Below are 16,607 nucleotides of genomic sequence, written 5' to 3' on the forward strand. Positions count from 1 at the left end.
TTTCTTATGAGTGTGTTAAGATCTACATACAGATTCTCGAGCAAGTTAAAATATTTCCAGGATCCACAATAGAAAAAACTATATATTTCTGAACAATATTATTACTTGCACATTCTTTTTGCATACGCTTTTGACCACTTTTTCTGTTGCTGAATCTATTTCGTAACTTTTCTTAACTCATTTAAACCAATGATGTCAAAAGCAATAAAGCCAGTCCCAGTGTACACACCTGCAGTCTTGATAAGATTAGGAATGTAATATCTGCCGATATAAATATTCATTTATACACAGTTAGTGTATTATTTATTATTTATTTGTATTACTTTTTTGAAGAATTAATAATGATTAAAAATAAATATAAATTTTTTATAATGTCAATGTATACATTTTTTTTTATGTAAGATTATTATATTAGAAAGATACCCTTGTGAACTCATTAACCATAGTCACGTCCCATGTGTCCTCAAGTGTTTAGAATTTTGTCATTGCCATGATATGCCATTTTGATTATATTCCTTTTAAATAAACTTACTACTTTGTTGGAAAAATATATATATATTTGAAAGAATCCGTGTACACACTTCAATCGTTTAATAAATGACAATTAATCTAAGAAGGTATTAGCTAGAGACTAAAATAATTACTCAACCACTTAAAAGTATATTGTATATAATTAGTGAAGCGACTCACTAGAAAATAACTCTATAATTAACTAAAATTAGCTTAAGAAGATAGTTTATAGACTAATGACATCTTACCAAAAAAAATATGGTTTATATTCTCATAGACCTAAAGTATAATATGTTTAAGTGAGTTGTTTGAATTGTTTCCAAGACATACAATACATCTATACGAATTATCTCACATTATTCAAGCTTCAATTATTTTTGTGTTAAGTAAGTGACAAAGAAATGAAGAAAAACAACATAATAAAACCCAAGAATATGAATGTGGAAACTTTTGAACCCAAATTCCAAATTTTAATTACTTGCTCTATCTTACATCACACACATTAAAAATAATTAATTATTTATTCAAAGATAAAGAGATATTTTTAATTATACCAAAAAGAGTACTACTTTAAGAGTTTAAATAAAATTATAGGCAAAACAATAGGCCATGATCATGAAGGGAAGTAAAAGCACGTGGTCAAAAATAATATACATGATTTGCTGTTTTTCAAACTAACTAACCTTTTTTTATTATAAAGTAACAACCTTAAACTGATTTCTTAAAAAAATGAAAAAACGTAATCGCTAAGAATATATTAAATATAAATCAAATTAATTATATTTTATTACAACTCAATTTTGACATATTTTAGTGGTTACAAATCAGAATATTTAAATATTGAGTCTATTAAGTTAATATTTGAAGTGAGTCAGAAAAAGCTGACACACTTTGATAATGATATGGAATATGAATAGTGGATTATTATTAGTGGTAAAACAAAGACCAAGAATGGTCAATGTCATCATGTATAATGAACAATGATTCTCTTCACTGACACGTGTCTGTTGCATGATGTCTTTGTCTTTATAAAACAATGCAACTTAAGATATTCCTCTTCACATGTAGTAGTTGATGTTCATTGCTCTTTCCTCATTCTAAACAACATAACCACAAAGTAATTCACTTTAGTTATCTCTATACATATAAACATTTCTATTGCTCATGGTTTATTCCATTATCCTCTTTTCTTAGTCTTAGTTTCCTACTCTCTTCATTGCTTTGTTTTTCTGGTATTTTTATCTGCATATTTGGTGTTGTAGATTTGTAGTATTTTTATCTGCATAATGGATGAACAATTGGGATTGCTTAAAGTCACAGTTGTACAAGGGAAGAGGTTAGTTATCAGAGATTTCAAGAGCAGTGATCCTTATGTTGGGCTCAAAGTAGGAAATCAGGTAACTATGATTTTTATATTTCAATTTCATTTTGTACCTTACTTCTCTTGAATCTTGACATCAACATTGTATAAGTGTTGAAATAATGCATTAAACTTGTACCAGACAGCAAAAACCAAAGTCATTAATAGCTGTTTGAATCCTGTTTGGAATGAGGAGATGAATTTCACACCAACAGAACCCTTGGTAGTTCTGAATTTGGTGAGTTTCCTAATGTTGGAATTTGTAAAATTTCAAACTTTGCATGCAGTTCCAAACTTCTAATGGTTTGTTTTTGTACTTTGTTCTTGAATATATTGAACTAATTGAAACCTCAGATTTCAGACATTTCAATAATTTCTTGATTGAATGGGAAAAAAACCCCTCTTAAGATGGCCTAAAAAGAAAAGCAAAATAATAATCCATAAGGGTACAAGTAACTCACATGTTCTATCTTCTATCTGTAGGTAGCTGACAACTTTGTGAGTCAGGTCACATTCTTTGTCTCATAACTATCCCCCACATGAATAATTGATCAACTTCTGATTCAAGCAGGGACCTTGGTTTTGCAGCTTTAGCATGATGTGTTTCTAATCTCAACTTTTCTGTCATTTTGTTATTTTTGGCTGAACCTTGTGCTTTGTGAATAATAGCTTTAGCTAATTTCACTAAAAAAGCTTATGAAATAAGATAAAATGAGCTTATAGGAAGCTCATTAGCTATCATATAATAAGCACTTATTGAACTAGTATGTAGTTTAGTTATTTAGATTATATGTTGATTATGAATTACATAAATAGTTCTTCTTGTGAATTTTTTATAACATTAGTTGAAGATACTATTTATTAACTGAATTGATTGTTGTGTAGGAAGTATTTGATAAAGATCTTTTGAAGGCAGATGATAAGATGGGAAATGCTTTCCTAAACCTTCAACCATTGGTTTCAGCAGCAAGATTAAGGGATATTTTAAGAGTCTCCTCTGGTGAAACTACATTAAGGAAGGTCATTCCGGAAAGTGACAATTGTCTAGTCCGCGAAAGCAGCATCAATTGCGTAAATGGCGAAGTTGTGCAGAATGTTTGGTTACGGCTTCGCGGAGTTGAGTCCGGGGAGGTAGAGTTGATAGTCAAGCTGATCACACTCCCTCAAAGTAGTGCACAAATTGCAACAAGATCATAGTTGACACAATGTTATGTGTAGTTGAGTTTTACTTTTCATTGATTCCTAAGTAGATCTTCATATTCCAAATGAAGTTGTTGTTTATAGCTTCATTGGTCTTTATGGTGTGTTGCATTTGTTTACCTTGTGTGACATCAATGCTAGAAAATTAGCCTTATATATATATATAATCATTTTATCTAATGAGATCAATAATTTGAGCATATTAATCCATTAGAAAGTTCTGAATTCTAATCTAATCATGTTTGAGCTGAACAATAGTTTCTATCATTTTTCAAGACAAAAACCTCTTCAACCACACTGGTGGTTAAAGCATTAAATGAGTAATTGTTTCAATTAGATTAAACCAATTACTGTTGTCCATTTACTTGCATTAAAAGTATAATAGGTAAAGATCTATAAGGGTCACTCAAAATTAGGACATACCCCAAATTTAGAATCCTAAAAATAGGAATAAGTTGCCACCTTTCATCATGATGCATCAACATACCATATAGGATATGGTGGCAAATGAGGTTCATATGTACCATGTTGACCCTTTGGTAAGTTACATTTTTTTGTGAAATGTCTATACTCTATAGCATAGTTATCTAGTTTTTATTATTAACTATGTATTGAATCTATCATATCATATACACTTTAAAGAAAAACAAATCCTATAATAACAAGATAATTGTCAAACCTTACCTTGTAACTATGGTCCAGAGAGGAAAAGCTATTTATGTATTTGACAACCTTATATGAATGACATTTACTATTAGCACCACCATAAACCTCTCAGATCCTCAAGCTCAAAATAGTATATAGCTAATTCTACATTAAACCAAATTTAGCAAGCTATATTTTAGGACTTTTCAATGGTCAAGAAGGGTAAATAAGAGTTGGACTTAAAAGGAACATATATTTTCATCTTGATTCTTTTTGAGTTCAAACACCATTTATTTATTAAGGTTCTATCTGATCAAGTAAAACAAGAACTCTTCAGGCTTCATATTTGTTTCATTTACTTAAGGATATAGCATTTCAGGGCCTTTCTTGTAACATCATCAAACATTAAGGTAAACATCATTATTGCATGTCTAATGCAGCATATGTTAAATGTAGTGCAAAAATCACATTATGAGCTTATTGCTATGTATTTTTTTTGTTGGGCTTATTGAAGTGTGAAGTCCCACATTGGAACTAATGTCTTAAGGTTTTGGTTCAAGACATGGTGTCTCACTTCTAGCTTTCCACTCCTCCCATACCTCGGTAACAATGGAACTCCCCGATGGTTGGAGCAGGGATAGCAATGGGGTTGGATGGGTCCGGGTAGTGCATTACCTAGACCTGCCCCGTTGCTTCATTTTCACGGACCCAGACCCGTGCAGATATCCGTTGGGTCTGTTACCCACGGATCCCCCGGTCGTAGTCTGGTCCAACATTTTTATTGTATAGTTTCATATATAAAAAGTTGTCTTCAGAATGCTTAGTTATTTATCATGCAGATTAAGGCTTTTTCAAGTAAAAAAGGGAGAATATAATGAGCTTCAGAATCAGGGATCAACCAAAGGATATAATCTCTCCAAGGGAGATTGGAGAGATTGACACAAGAGCACCATTTCAATCTGTCAAAGCTGCTGTTAGTTTATTTGGTGAAGTTGCTGTCTCCAAGGAAAAACGTTCTAATTCTATCAAGAGAAAATCATCAGAGGTAAGCATCAAATGTAACTTTTCATCAAAAAAAAATCCTAGGATCAGGTTTCAGAACATAGTTTAAGAAAATTCCCATTTTTTTATACTTTGCATGACCCATATGATTGCCAAATACATGAGTTCTCTTTGTTATGGCATGGCATGCACAACTTCAACAAATTCAACAATGCTACTAACACAAATTTATACATGCATCACATCATATTTGCACACTTTTTTAGCATCTAATTGTAATTGGACCCATAGTTACTAGGTTCACTTATTAACTTTGCATACTACATAACAGATTTGTTGTGTACCACATTCACCTTAAGGAAAATTTGGCAATGATAATAATAATAATATAAAGGGTGATGAACTGCGTTCCGAAATGAACGACATACTTGTATCCACGCCACATTACTAGTAACTTCGATTGGCCTTTTTATTTGCAATTTTTTGGGATTCGACAATAATGTCATTTTTTGATGTAGCTGTGTTCCGGAATTACTAATTTTTGTAAGTTGTAGAATGTACTGGAAAAGGAGACACAGCTTCTCTTGGCTCAAAGAGAATTAAACAAGATAAAGAAGCTGCTGGAAAAATCTGAGACTACAAAATCTAAAGCGCATTCTGAGCTTGATAAGGCTAATGTGACACTTAGTGAATTGACAAAGAAGCTCACCAGTGTGAGAGAATCTAAGAAATCAGCAATGGAAGCAGCTGAAGCAGTGAAGAGCCAAGGAAAAGAACTTGAAATGGCACTGTCCCAAAGAGCCATAGGATATCAATCTTGGAAAGAAGAACTAGAGCATGCAAGAAAGGAGTACACGACAACTGTTACCGAACTCGATGCTTCGAAGCAAGAACTAAACAAGATCAGGCAGGATTTTGATGCAGCTTTGGAGGCAAAATTGGCTGCATTCCAAGCAGCAGGAGAAGCTCAGCGTTCAGCGAAAATGAATTTAGAAAAGATCAATGAACTCTCAAAGGAAATTGCAACCATGAAAGCATCAATTGAGCAAATGAAGCTTGCATCTGAGCAAGCACAAGAAGAACAGGCAAAGGTCATGGGAGATAGAGAAGCACAACTAAGTTATTACCAAGGTGCCAAGGAAGAAGCGCAGATGAAATTGGCGGCTTTAAAGACTGAATACGACCCGGAACTAACTCAAAGTCTAGAGGCCAAACTTGCTGAAACAAGTGCAGAAATTCAGGATCTTCAAGAGCAGATGAAACAGGCTCATGCTTCTGAGATGAATTCTGTGAGAGCAATAACTTTGGAGATCAAAGAAGCCACAAAGATACTGCAGGAAGTTGCTTCGGAAGAAAGTTCACTGAGAAACCTAGTGGATTCCCTTAGAACAGAATTAGAACAAGTGAAGATTGAGCAAAAGGAAGCAATGGAGAAAGAGAAAGCAGCAGAAGCTCTTGCTGCTATCCTAACAGATGAACTACAAAGTACCAAAGAAGGTGCAGGACCCGAAGCTGAGAGTGGTTTTGTAGAGGAAGCTGAAAATTTAAATGAGGAGACAAATATGAAAATGGAGCAGCTATCACTGGAGACAGAAAATGCAAAAGGAGAAGCAGAAGAGATGAAAACAAAAGCTGAAGAGCTGAAGCAAGAGGCTGAAAAATCCCGCGCCGTGGCTGAAGAGTTGGAGAAAAAACTAGAGCTTGTCCTGAAGCAAGCTGAAGAAGCAAAAGCTGAAGAAAAAAGAGCAATTGAGGAGATGAAGATTTTGAATGACATGCAAGGGAGAGTCACAAATGCTGAGACCAATGGCAAGATCATTTTGACAGTTCAAGAGTTTGCAGCTCTGAGTGAAAAGATAAAGGAATCTGAAGATATGATTGAAAGGGCAGAAGCAGCTGCAATAATTCAGGTGGAAGCAATCAACACAAGGAAAATTGAAGTAGACAAAAAGGTAGAAGCTAACTTAAAAGCAATTGAAGAAATCAAAGCTGCAACAGATATGGCTTTAAGGAATGCAGAAATGGCAGATTCTGCAAAACTTGCAGTTGAAGGTGAATTAAAGAGATGGCATCATGAAGAACAAAATATGGAATCCAGTTTGGATCACTCGGAGAATTCTCCAAGACCGATCTCTTTGCGCATATGAAAATGAAATCTAAGTCTCAAACAAAACCATATTGTATTGGCTATATGCATTTTGGAATGCTCCTTGCACTACATGATCATTTATGCACTGAAAACTAGCTTTCCACTCCTCCCATACCTCGGTAACAATGGAACTCCCCGATGGTTGGAGCAGGGATAGCAATGGGGTTGGATGGGTCCGGGTAGTGCATTACCTAGACCTGCCCCGTTGCTTCATTTTCACGGACCCAGACCCGTGCAGATATCCGTTGGGTCTGTTACCCACGGATCCCCCGGTCGTAGTCTGGTCCAACATTTTTATTGTATAGTTTCATATATAAAAAGTTGTCTTCAGAATGCTTAGTTATTTATCATGCAGATTAAGGCTTTTTCAAGTAAAAAAGGGAGAATATAATGAGCTTCAGAATCAGGGATCAACCAAAGGATATAATCTCTCCAAGGGAGATTGGAGAGATTGACACAAGAGCACCATTTCAATCTGTCAAAGCTGCTGTTAGTTTATTTGGTGAAGTTGCTGTCTCCAAGGAAAAACGTTCTAATTCTATCAAGAGAAAATCATCAGAGGTAAGCATCAAATGTAACTTTTCATCAAAAAAAAATCCTAGGATCAGGTTTCAGAACATAGTTTAAGAAAATTCCCATTTTTTTATACTTTGCATGACCCATATGATTGCCAAATACATGAGTTCTCTTTGTTATGGCATGGCATGCACAACTTCAACAAATTCAACAATGCTACTAACACAAATTTATACATGCATCACATCATATTTGCACACTTTTTTAGCATCTAATTGTAATTGGACCCATAGTTACTAGGTTCACTTATTAACTTTGCATACTACATAACAGATTTGTTGTGTACCACATTCACCTTAAGGAAAATTTGGCAATGATAATAATAATAATATAAAGGGTGATGAACTGCGTTCCGAAATGAACGACATACTTGTATCCACGCCACATTACTAGTAACTTCGATTGGCCTTTTTATTTGCAATTTTTTGGGATTCGACAATAATGTCATTTTTTGATGTAGCTGTGTTCCGGAATTACTAATTTTTGTAAGTTGTAGAATGTACTGGAAAAGGAGACACAGCTTCTCTTGGCTCAAAGAGAATTAAACAAGATAAAGAAGCTGCTGGAAAAATCTGAGACTACAAAATCTAAAGCGCATTCTGAGCTTGATAAGGCTAATGTGACACTTAGTGAATTGACAAAGAAGCTCACCAGTGTGAGAGAATCTAAGAAATCAGCAATGGAAGCAGCTGAAGCAGTGAAGAGCCAAGGAAAAGAACTTGAAATGGCACTGTCCCAAAGAGCCATAGGATATCAATCTTGGAAAGAAGAACTAGAGCATGCAAGAAAGGAGTACACGACAACTGTTACCGAACTCGATGCTTCGAAGCAAGAACTAAACAAGATCAGGCAGGATTTTGATGCAGCTTTGGAGGCAAAATTGGCTGCATTCCAAGCAGCAGGAGAAGCTCAGCGTTCAGCGAAAATGAATTTAGAAAAGATCAATGAACTCTCAAAGGAAATTGCAACCATGAAAGCATCAATTGAGCAAATGAAGCTTGCATCTGAGCAAGCACAAGAAGAACAGGCAAAGGTCATGGGAGATAGAGAAGCACAACTAAGTTATTACCAAGGTGCCAAGGAAGAAGCGCAGATGAAATTGGCGGCTTTAAAGACTGAATACGACCCGGAACTAACTCAAAGTCTAGAGGCCAAACTTGCTGAAACAAGTGCAGAAATTCAGGATCTTCAAGAGCAGATGAAACAGGCTCATGCTTCTGAGATGAATTCTGTGAGAGCAATAACTTTGGAGATCAAAGAAGCCACAAAGATACTGCAGGAAGTTGCTTCGGAAGAAAGTTCACTGAGAAACCTAGTGGATTCCCTTAGAACAGAATTAGAACAAGTGAAGATTGAGCAAAAGGAAGCAATGGAGAAAGAGAAAGCAGCAGAAGCTCTTGCTGCTATCCTAACAGATGAACTACAAAGTACCAAAGAAGGTGCAGGACCCGAAGCTGAGAGTGGTTTTGTAGAGGAAGCTGAAAATTTAAATGAGGAGACAAATATGAAAATGGAGCAGCTATCACTGGAGACAGAAAATGCAAAAGGAGAAGCAGAAGAGATGAAAACAAAAGCTGAAGAGCTGAAGCAAGAGGCTGAAAAATCCCGCGCCGTGGCTGAAGAGTTGGAGAAAAAACTAGAGCTTGTCCTGAAGCAAGCTGAAGAAGCAAAAGCTGAAGAAAAAAGAGCAATTGAGGAGATGAAGATTTTGAATGACATGCAAGGGAGAGTCACAAATGCTGAGACCAATGGCAAGATCATTTTGACAGTTCAAGAGTTTGCAGCTCTGAGTGAAAAGATAAAGGAATCTGAAGATATGATTGAAAGGGCAGAAGCAGCTGCAATAATTCAGGTGGAAGCAATCAACACAAGGAAAATTGAAGTAGACAAAAAGGTAGAAGCTAACTTAAAAGCAATTGAAGAAATCAAAGCTGCAACAGATATGGCTTTAAGGAATGCAGAAATGGCAGATTCTGCAAAACTTGCAGTTGAAGGTGAATTAAAGAGATGGCATCATGAAGAACAAAATATGGAATCCAGTTTGGATCACTCGGAGAATTCTCCAAGACCGATCTCTTTGCGCATATGAAAATGAAATCTAAGTCTCAAACAAAACCATATTGTATTGGCTATATGCATTTTGGAATGCTCCTTGCACTACATGATCATTTATGCACTGAAAAACATGTCAAAGTTTTCATCTATCAGAAAATATTGAGCTTATGCTCATTTTCAACATCCAGGTTTCTTGAGTTGATTTTCTCTTGGCCCTTAACAGAAAAGCTTATAGTTTTACCACATTTGAGGGAAATCATTTAGATATAGCAGTTTATCAGGTTTCATTATTTACATGCATACAATGCTAAACGAATCATATGTATTTGATTACCTATAAAACATTGTCACTTTTTGCTTCTATAGTATAGATAACAGGTCTTTGTAAGTAACATGTATACGACATTTATATGGTTAACTCATTTGCCTTACGTACTGCGTATTGAATTCAACTTGCCACATATCGGGTTCATCATAAAGGAAGTTTTGTAATAATAACATAAAAAGTAACGACAAACAACATATGGTGTAGCTAAACCAATACTGCATACCATGTAAATTATCACTGCCATATCATATTTGATTCTCAAAAGGCATAACACTAACTTATGTATTTAACTATGACTACAAATTATCACTGCCAGAAAGTTTTGTTGTTGGTGTAAACCTGTAATTGTATAGATTCACTGTGAAAAAATAACATCAAAGTTCTACAAGGAAAACCAATTTAGTGCCACTTCTAGAGTAATTTCATTCATTGGTGTGAGATTGATTTTAATATAAGCCTGTCCAAAGATCCTAGACTAAATATTGCATCTGATTAGTACAAATAGAAGTAATCTCATTTATTGGTGCAAACTTGAATTTAATATCAGGGTAGTTCATTTGTAATCCAATTCATTCACATTTCCATGTGAGTTAAGAAATATTTTCCTTTCTGTAATGATGATTGGTGAAAATAATACCTACATTATTTGTGAAGATAGAGTAGATTGAATATGTATAATAAGAAGCCTTGCTTTATGCCTATATGCTAATTGTCTTAGTCATAACCATATGCACATGCCTTTGATAAGTGTATTATCAAATAATGTACATTTTAAAGTGTTGTATGCAAAATTTAGGATTATAAATCAATGATAAATCAGTTCTTAAAACTTGGCATATACAGGTCAACATGATAAATTTCACCATACAATGCATTAATCATAAATAAAACTAAACATACAGACAAACAAGACCACCAAAATGAAATAATGCTTGTAATGACATTATTCTTAAACTGAATGTCCACTTATCTTAAAATCTACTCTCATTGGGGAATGTCTTATTTGGGTTGAGACCTTTACTGTAAAAAAATGTGCTAATTAAGGTTGCAATGCCTTGTTGCATTGCATTAGTCTCTAGTTGGAACTTTTCTTTTTTTGTGAAGAGAGGACACAAAATGTTCAACTAAGTATAACATTCCAGGTGTGCAACAACTATTACTTGTCACATTGTAGAAACCAGGTCCACCACTCTGATGCAACTCATGCAAACCATAAGTAACCCAGCTTTCAAGGGCAATGCTCATGGAAAGAGGAATATCATTAACCATTTTGCCATCATGAAAAAGACAAAACTAACCATTTTGCATTTTTAGTTGATTTTGGACTTAGTGTACTCTTTTGTTTAAGAGCATGGCAGTGTCATCATGCATGTTACCAGAGAAATACTGGCATAGGTAATTGTGTTTTTTAATCATGACATGATGACAGTGCCATCAAAGAAAATAAAAATATTCAAATTTGTTGATTCTTAAGTCTACAGACAGTGTACTATGCTGGATGCACATGTGCTTCAGTTTCCAAAATTTCATACTTATCACTGAGTCCTTAAGAGCATCATCACCACCATTAGCCAACTCAAATTCCTAATGCATTGGAAAAATGTTCTTTTAAGCCTTTGAGATAGATGACAGAGAAGCCATGCATTAAACTATGCAATACAACAAATTTGAAAGGCAACAAAAACAACCATACAATTCCTCATCATATCTGTTCCTCAAACATTGAAAAAACAGTTCCTTCCCACTAATAGAAACCATTTGCATTTCAATCAATATTATCTATCACTAGAAGAAATCAAACTCCAGATAATTATCAGAACCTTTCTGATTCTTAGCTATCGACTTAGGATTAACAGCTTTTTCAACAGCTGGTGATGCTGCGGAAGGTATCTTCTCAAACTCTACATGCTTTGGGATCTCGGGTGGCGTAGCACAACGGATCAATGCCCAATTCACACCTTCAAAAAAGGGATGTTGCTTAATTTCAGTAGCACCTCTTTTATATGCCAATCTGTGCTGAGGTTCCTTTACAAGCAACCCCCTTATAAGATCCCTTGCTGCAAAACTGACAACAGGTGCTTCTGGAAATCGCAGCGGCTGACCTACAACATTGAACAACGTTGCTCGGTTTCCAGATCCTTTAAAAGGAGTCTTACCGAACAACAGCTCATATAGAAAGATTCCAAACGTCCACCAATCAACTGCACTCCCATGACCTTCACCCTTAATGATCTCAGGTGCCAAGTATTCATGAGTTCCAACAAATGACATTGACCGAGCATCGGTAGGCTCAGCGACGAGCTCAGGTAATGGACTCACTTGGTTGCCGATTTCATTTTTGGGCTTGCGGTCTTTCTTTGATTTGCTAGAGAAGAGACGTGGTGAAAAGCATGTGGTAGGAGCAACACACGATGGCTGGATACAGGAAGGTGGCTGAATACATGCAGGCTGGGCACAATATGCTGTATTCTTTCTTAAAGTCTCTGAATCCATGGCTGTGCTTTTTACCAGGGTTGGGCTAACCGCACAACGGAGGGAAAGGTCAAAGTCAGAGAGCATAATATGTCCATCATCTCTAACAAGGACATTTTCGGGCTTCAGATCACGGTAGACAATTCCAAGCATGTGGAGGTACTCCATAGCCAGTAGGACCTCTGCCACATAAAACCTGCAAATTACAAGTAAATTAGCGGTTGTTACTATCAAACCGAATTAACATCATGATAAAATTATGGAAAATCCAAAGAAATGAAAAAACGCGAAAAGAAATCATGACTGGGCTTAAGGAGTATCAGACATCTAACTCCAGCTGACAGATTTTATCAGAAATAGAAGAGTTTGAGGAATTTGTGCTTGATCAAAAGTCGTCTGCACTGAGGGAATTATATCAATAAAAGAAACAACAGCTACTCTAGAGCTGTTTCAATACTAATGACAATGAAGGATTCCACTTGACCTATCTTTCCACAAATAAGCAACCAGAGGCATGATTAACAAATGAATAGTTAGACATGCACAAATGCAAACCGGATAAAAGAAGCCCATGTCTAAGCTTCACCTGAACTCTTCATGCATGAATGACATGGGAGGATCCCAGGCTTAAAAGTCAATGTTCATTATATATGATTAAGTAATTACTAATTAGTTTTAGATGTCTGCATAATTGTAAACAAGATCTGCATGAAGTAATCCAAGCATTAGAATCCAGTTATTTTGATAAAATACAGCAATTAGAGCAGTTAATGATGAAAGCCAGATAACTAAGTTCTCAAACATCTCTAGATCGAAGATTTCCACCGAGTGTACATGAATCCAATATAGAATTTTTCCAAATATCATTATAGGATATGCAGGGTACATTGCAACATTTTTTTAGATATTCTATTTCATTGTATCAAATTGTGGACCGCATCACCTGATGCGGGTGCAATATTGCGGTTGCGGTAACCGTCGCAATCGCATCACCCTACAATTGCGGTGAGACAATGAATCAAAATAATGTGGCTGCATCATGCCGCAATAAATTCAAAAACACTTTTTTAAGCAATATATGAAACTTCGAAAATTTAAACTGTAGAATCACTTACTTTCATGTGACAGAGAATTAAATTGGAACTGATGTAAATCAAGGGAGGGGAGTACTAATGAGGGAAAATCACAGAAATATAATAATAACCAGCATGAATGAACTAAAGTTGAGTTTTAATTCAGACATACTTCACTGCCTGCTCGGGAAAATGCTTCCCTGATTGCTTCTGCCTAAGAGTATGGAGGTCTCCACCAGGGCAGAATTCCATTACCAAGCATGAGAATTTCTCTGTCTCAAAATGGGTATACAAAGTTGGAAGAAAGGGGTGGTCAAGTAACTGCAGAATTTCTCTTTCTGTCTGAGCACGAAGTAGCTTTTTGCGACTTGCTAGGGACCCTTTGTCCATCACCTTTATTGCAAAGTAACATTTAGTTCCACTCAACTCAGAGAGATATACACTGCCGATATCTCCACAGCCCAACCTCTTCAGCAGTCTAAAGTGACCTAAACCCAGCATCCCATCTCTTGTTCGAACAACTTGGATAGCTTCCCATCTCATGTCATTTGCCTTGTGAGGCTTGTTTATGCTGCTACTAAAGCTACTACATGTACTCTCATCACTCACATCACTGCTTGTACTTCCTCTGCAAATACTGCTCTTGCCACTCTCAACAAAATCAGCTCGGTCACTGATCTTAGCACTTCCACTTGTCTTTGCAAGACTGCTGGCCCCATCACTAACTTTAGCGGAAACAGAACTATTCTTCACGCTTCCATATCCCAGTGTCTTTTTGTCCTGGTCAATAGATTTTTCCTGTGAGCCTGTGTTCTCGATGACAGTTCGAACCACTTCTTTGTCGAGGACGGATGAGGAAGCAGACCCCTTTTGGGCTGAAATTTCTAACTTGTTGATGTCAGGAATTTCCACAGTATTCTGCCTTGACGAATTTTGCACAGTCTTCGATTTATCTTCACAGGCATCGGGCTCAGGTCTACCTGCCTTCAAAACCAGCACTGAAGGATGCCTGATGCCTTTTGCCTCAAGGGGTTCAATCCCAGCCGTCTTCTGCTGCTGTTTTGGAAGAGCTCTAGCACTAGTCTTCGAGTCCATCGGATATGCTAAAGAGTTTAAATTGAGATCAGATTGGAAAAATCCATGGCTGAGCATCCATTTATTATGTCTTCAAAAATAAGAAACAACCTATCAAATGCATCAACATCAACAAAGAACTTGTCATCAATTTCACTACACTATACAACATAAAAAACATGCTTTGTTTAAGAAAATATGTGAGTCGAAAGTAATCTACCAATCTATTAAAGGAGAAAAACTTGAGCATCCGTAAAATTGTCAAATATAAAACAATAAGCTCATATTCAACAAGAGGCAAAAGATCCAGTAATCAATGAAACAGTTCCTACCACTAATACATAAAAATGAACACATGTGCATCCTAACATAGTTAAAGTATAATAAGAAAAATAGCTATAACCAAGACCTTAGACTCCTTCATAGTGAAATCCACACATTAAAATTCATGAACAACAAAAGTAACAGAACCTAAGGCCCAGTTAGTAAATGAAGTAACATATATCCCTAAAAAGTGGATTTGCATGTATACCATGATCAAAATAGTAAAGCTCAACAGTGATGAGTAACCAGCAACATAAAAATCAATTTTTTCTCTCTTTAAATTAAAAAAATCAACAAAAATTAATTAAATTTCACAAAACAGAAAAAAGGGGTTGGACTTGGAGGACCAATAGAAGACCATGGTATGAGTAAAAAATGCAGGTGTTGAAGAGAGACAAGGGCAATTTGGGGATATGAAATGGAAAAAAAATATGGTAACAAGGTACATGAAAGTGGTGATGATTGAATTGAACAAAAAATGAATCTTGATGAAGGAATTATGGTTATGAGTTGAATCTAAAGCAGATCAAAAAGAAGATAGAGACCCAGATGCGAAAAATTAAAACTTGGAAGGTTAAGGAGGCATTAGAAGAAATGTAAAAGCTTAAAAGAGAAAGTAAGATGAACCCAAAATATACCTAATTTGAAGAATGATCAGTTCCACAACTCAAGGAGAGAGAGAGAGAGAGAGAGAGAGAGAGAGAGAGAAGCACTGCAGATAGAGAGATCCTGGTAATGGTATATGGTGGTTTGGACTGTGAGAGAGAGAGAGAGAGAGAGAGAGAGAGAGAAGGAGAGAGTTACAGTGACTATGCCTCTGCTTGTGGTGTTGGACTATGCAGAGAGAGAGAGATGAAGAGAGAGAAATGAAGAGAGAGAGAGAGAGGAGTCAAAGGTAAAAGCAGTTTTTCTAATTTTCTTGAATGAAAATAGAAAATACTACCTAATTCCTTTTAAGTGTATCTTACAAAATCAGATTTGTTTTTATTTATCGACTTTTTTTAGAAAATAAGTAATGTTGATAATTGCTTTTTTGATAATAAAAAGCAACAGGTGAATATTATTGTTTTTGGTACATGGTGAAAAGTGAAAACTATCTCAATTGTAATCCATCCCAAATTCTTAATCTTGGTTCTAGAAAGTATCCACATAACTAACCCTAACATATTCCACAATCACATTTTTTTACAACTTTGGATTATGACTTTGGATTATGTTTGTCATATGAACAACTAATCATACTAGCTAATACCTAATTCAGAATCCAAGTGTCTTATAAACGACAATAAATCAACTTTGGATTATGACTTTATTTTACAAAAAAGTTTTGTTTGATTGCTCATGTGTTATGGACAACTTTCTTGCTTCTTGTCATTGTCTAGGGTCATGTAGCAATAGCCACATGGAGCAATGAAATGAAGGGTTGTGACCTTCAACTTAAAGGATTAACATTAGGACTAGTGGTTTTGGATTTGACTCAGAAATATAGTACTCAACTTTGGTCCCAAAACTAAAAGCAATTAAAGTTGGCCACTTCACTCTTCTTTTGTCCTCTAAAATTGACACTTTGTTTATCTAGTTGTTTTCTTCTCTTTATAGGCCCCCACCCTTTTCAAATACAAAGGAAAGTTTTTTTGGGTCAAATTTATCATTTTATATACAGCCTCTTTTCATTATCAGAAAATGTTGAAGGATGATAACATTTTTCTTTGCCTTTTTTCCTGGGTTTCATGCATTTGATGTCTTGAGAGTGAGTAGAACCAAACTAAGTTATCTTTTATCAAATACAAAAGTACATTCTACTAACACGATCTAGTAATGTAAGGTTTTACTGGATCC

General features: G+C 35.5%; 3 protein-coding genes across 7 annotated transcripts; 2 read left to right on the plus strand and 1 right to left on the minus strand.

Moving 5' to 3' along the window:
• On the plus strand, positions 1,588-6,950 carry LOC109345468 (protein C2-DOMAIN ABA-RELATED 11). Of its 5 annotated transcripts, XM_019584474.1 has the most exons (5): positions 1,588-1,628; positions 1,791-1,907; positions 2,013-2,108; positions 2,756-3,063; positions 4,565-4,674. In XM_019584474.1, exons 2-5 carry the CDS (start codon positions 1,797-1,799, stop codon positions 4,572-4,574), a joined length of 525 nt encoding a protein of 174 aa, XP_019440019.1. In that variant the 5' UTR covers positions 1,588-1,628; positions 1,791-1,796; the 3' UTR covers positions 4,575-4,674. The 5 variants fall into 5 exon arrangements, with proteins under 5 accessions (XP_019440019.1, XP_019440021.1, XP_019440020.1 ...); XM_019584476.1 differs by lacking the exon at positions 4,565-4,674 and having other exon boundaries at positions 2,756-3,223; XM_019584475.1 differs by lacking the exon at positions 1,588-1,628 and having other exon boundaries at positions 1,773-1,907.
• On the plus strand, positions 7,212-9,681 carry LOC109345470 (WEB family protein At1g12150-like). The gene is made up of 2 exons (XM_019584477.1): positions 7,212-7,427; positions 7,939-9,681. The coding sequence occupies exons 1-2, from the start codon at positions 7,257-7,259 to the stop codon at positions 9,529-9,531; spliced, it is 1,764 nt and encodes a 587-aa protein (XP_019440022.1). The 5' UTR covers positions 7,212-7,256; the 3' UTR covers positions 9,532-9,681.
• On the minus strand, positions 11,409-15,659 carry LOC109345467 (serine/threonine-protein kinase D6PKL1-like). Its single transcript, XM_019584471.1, has 3 exons — positions 15,407-15,659; positions 13,543-14,555; positions 11,409-12,493 (listed from the first exon to the last, which is right to left on the minus strand). Exons 2-3 carry the CDS (start codon positions 14,520-14,522, stop codon positions 11,611-11,613), a joined length of 1,863 nt encoding a protein of 620 aa, XP_019440016.1. The 5' UTR covers positions 14,523-14,555; positions 15,407-15,659; the 3' UTR covers positions 11,409-11,610.

This window comes from Lupinus angustifolius, chromosome LG04, assembly GCF_001865875.1.
Source record: "Lupinus angustifolius cultivar Tanjil chromosome LG04, LupAngTanjil_v1.0, whole genome shotgun sequence".
NCBI classification, from domain to species: domain Eukaryota; kingdom Viridiplantae; phylum Streptophyta; class Magnoliopsida; order Fabales; family Fabaceae; genus Lupinus; species Lupinus angustifolius.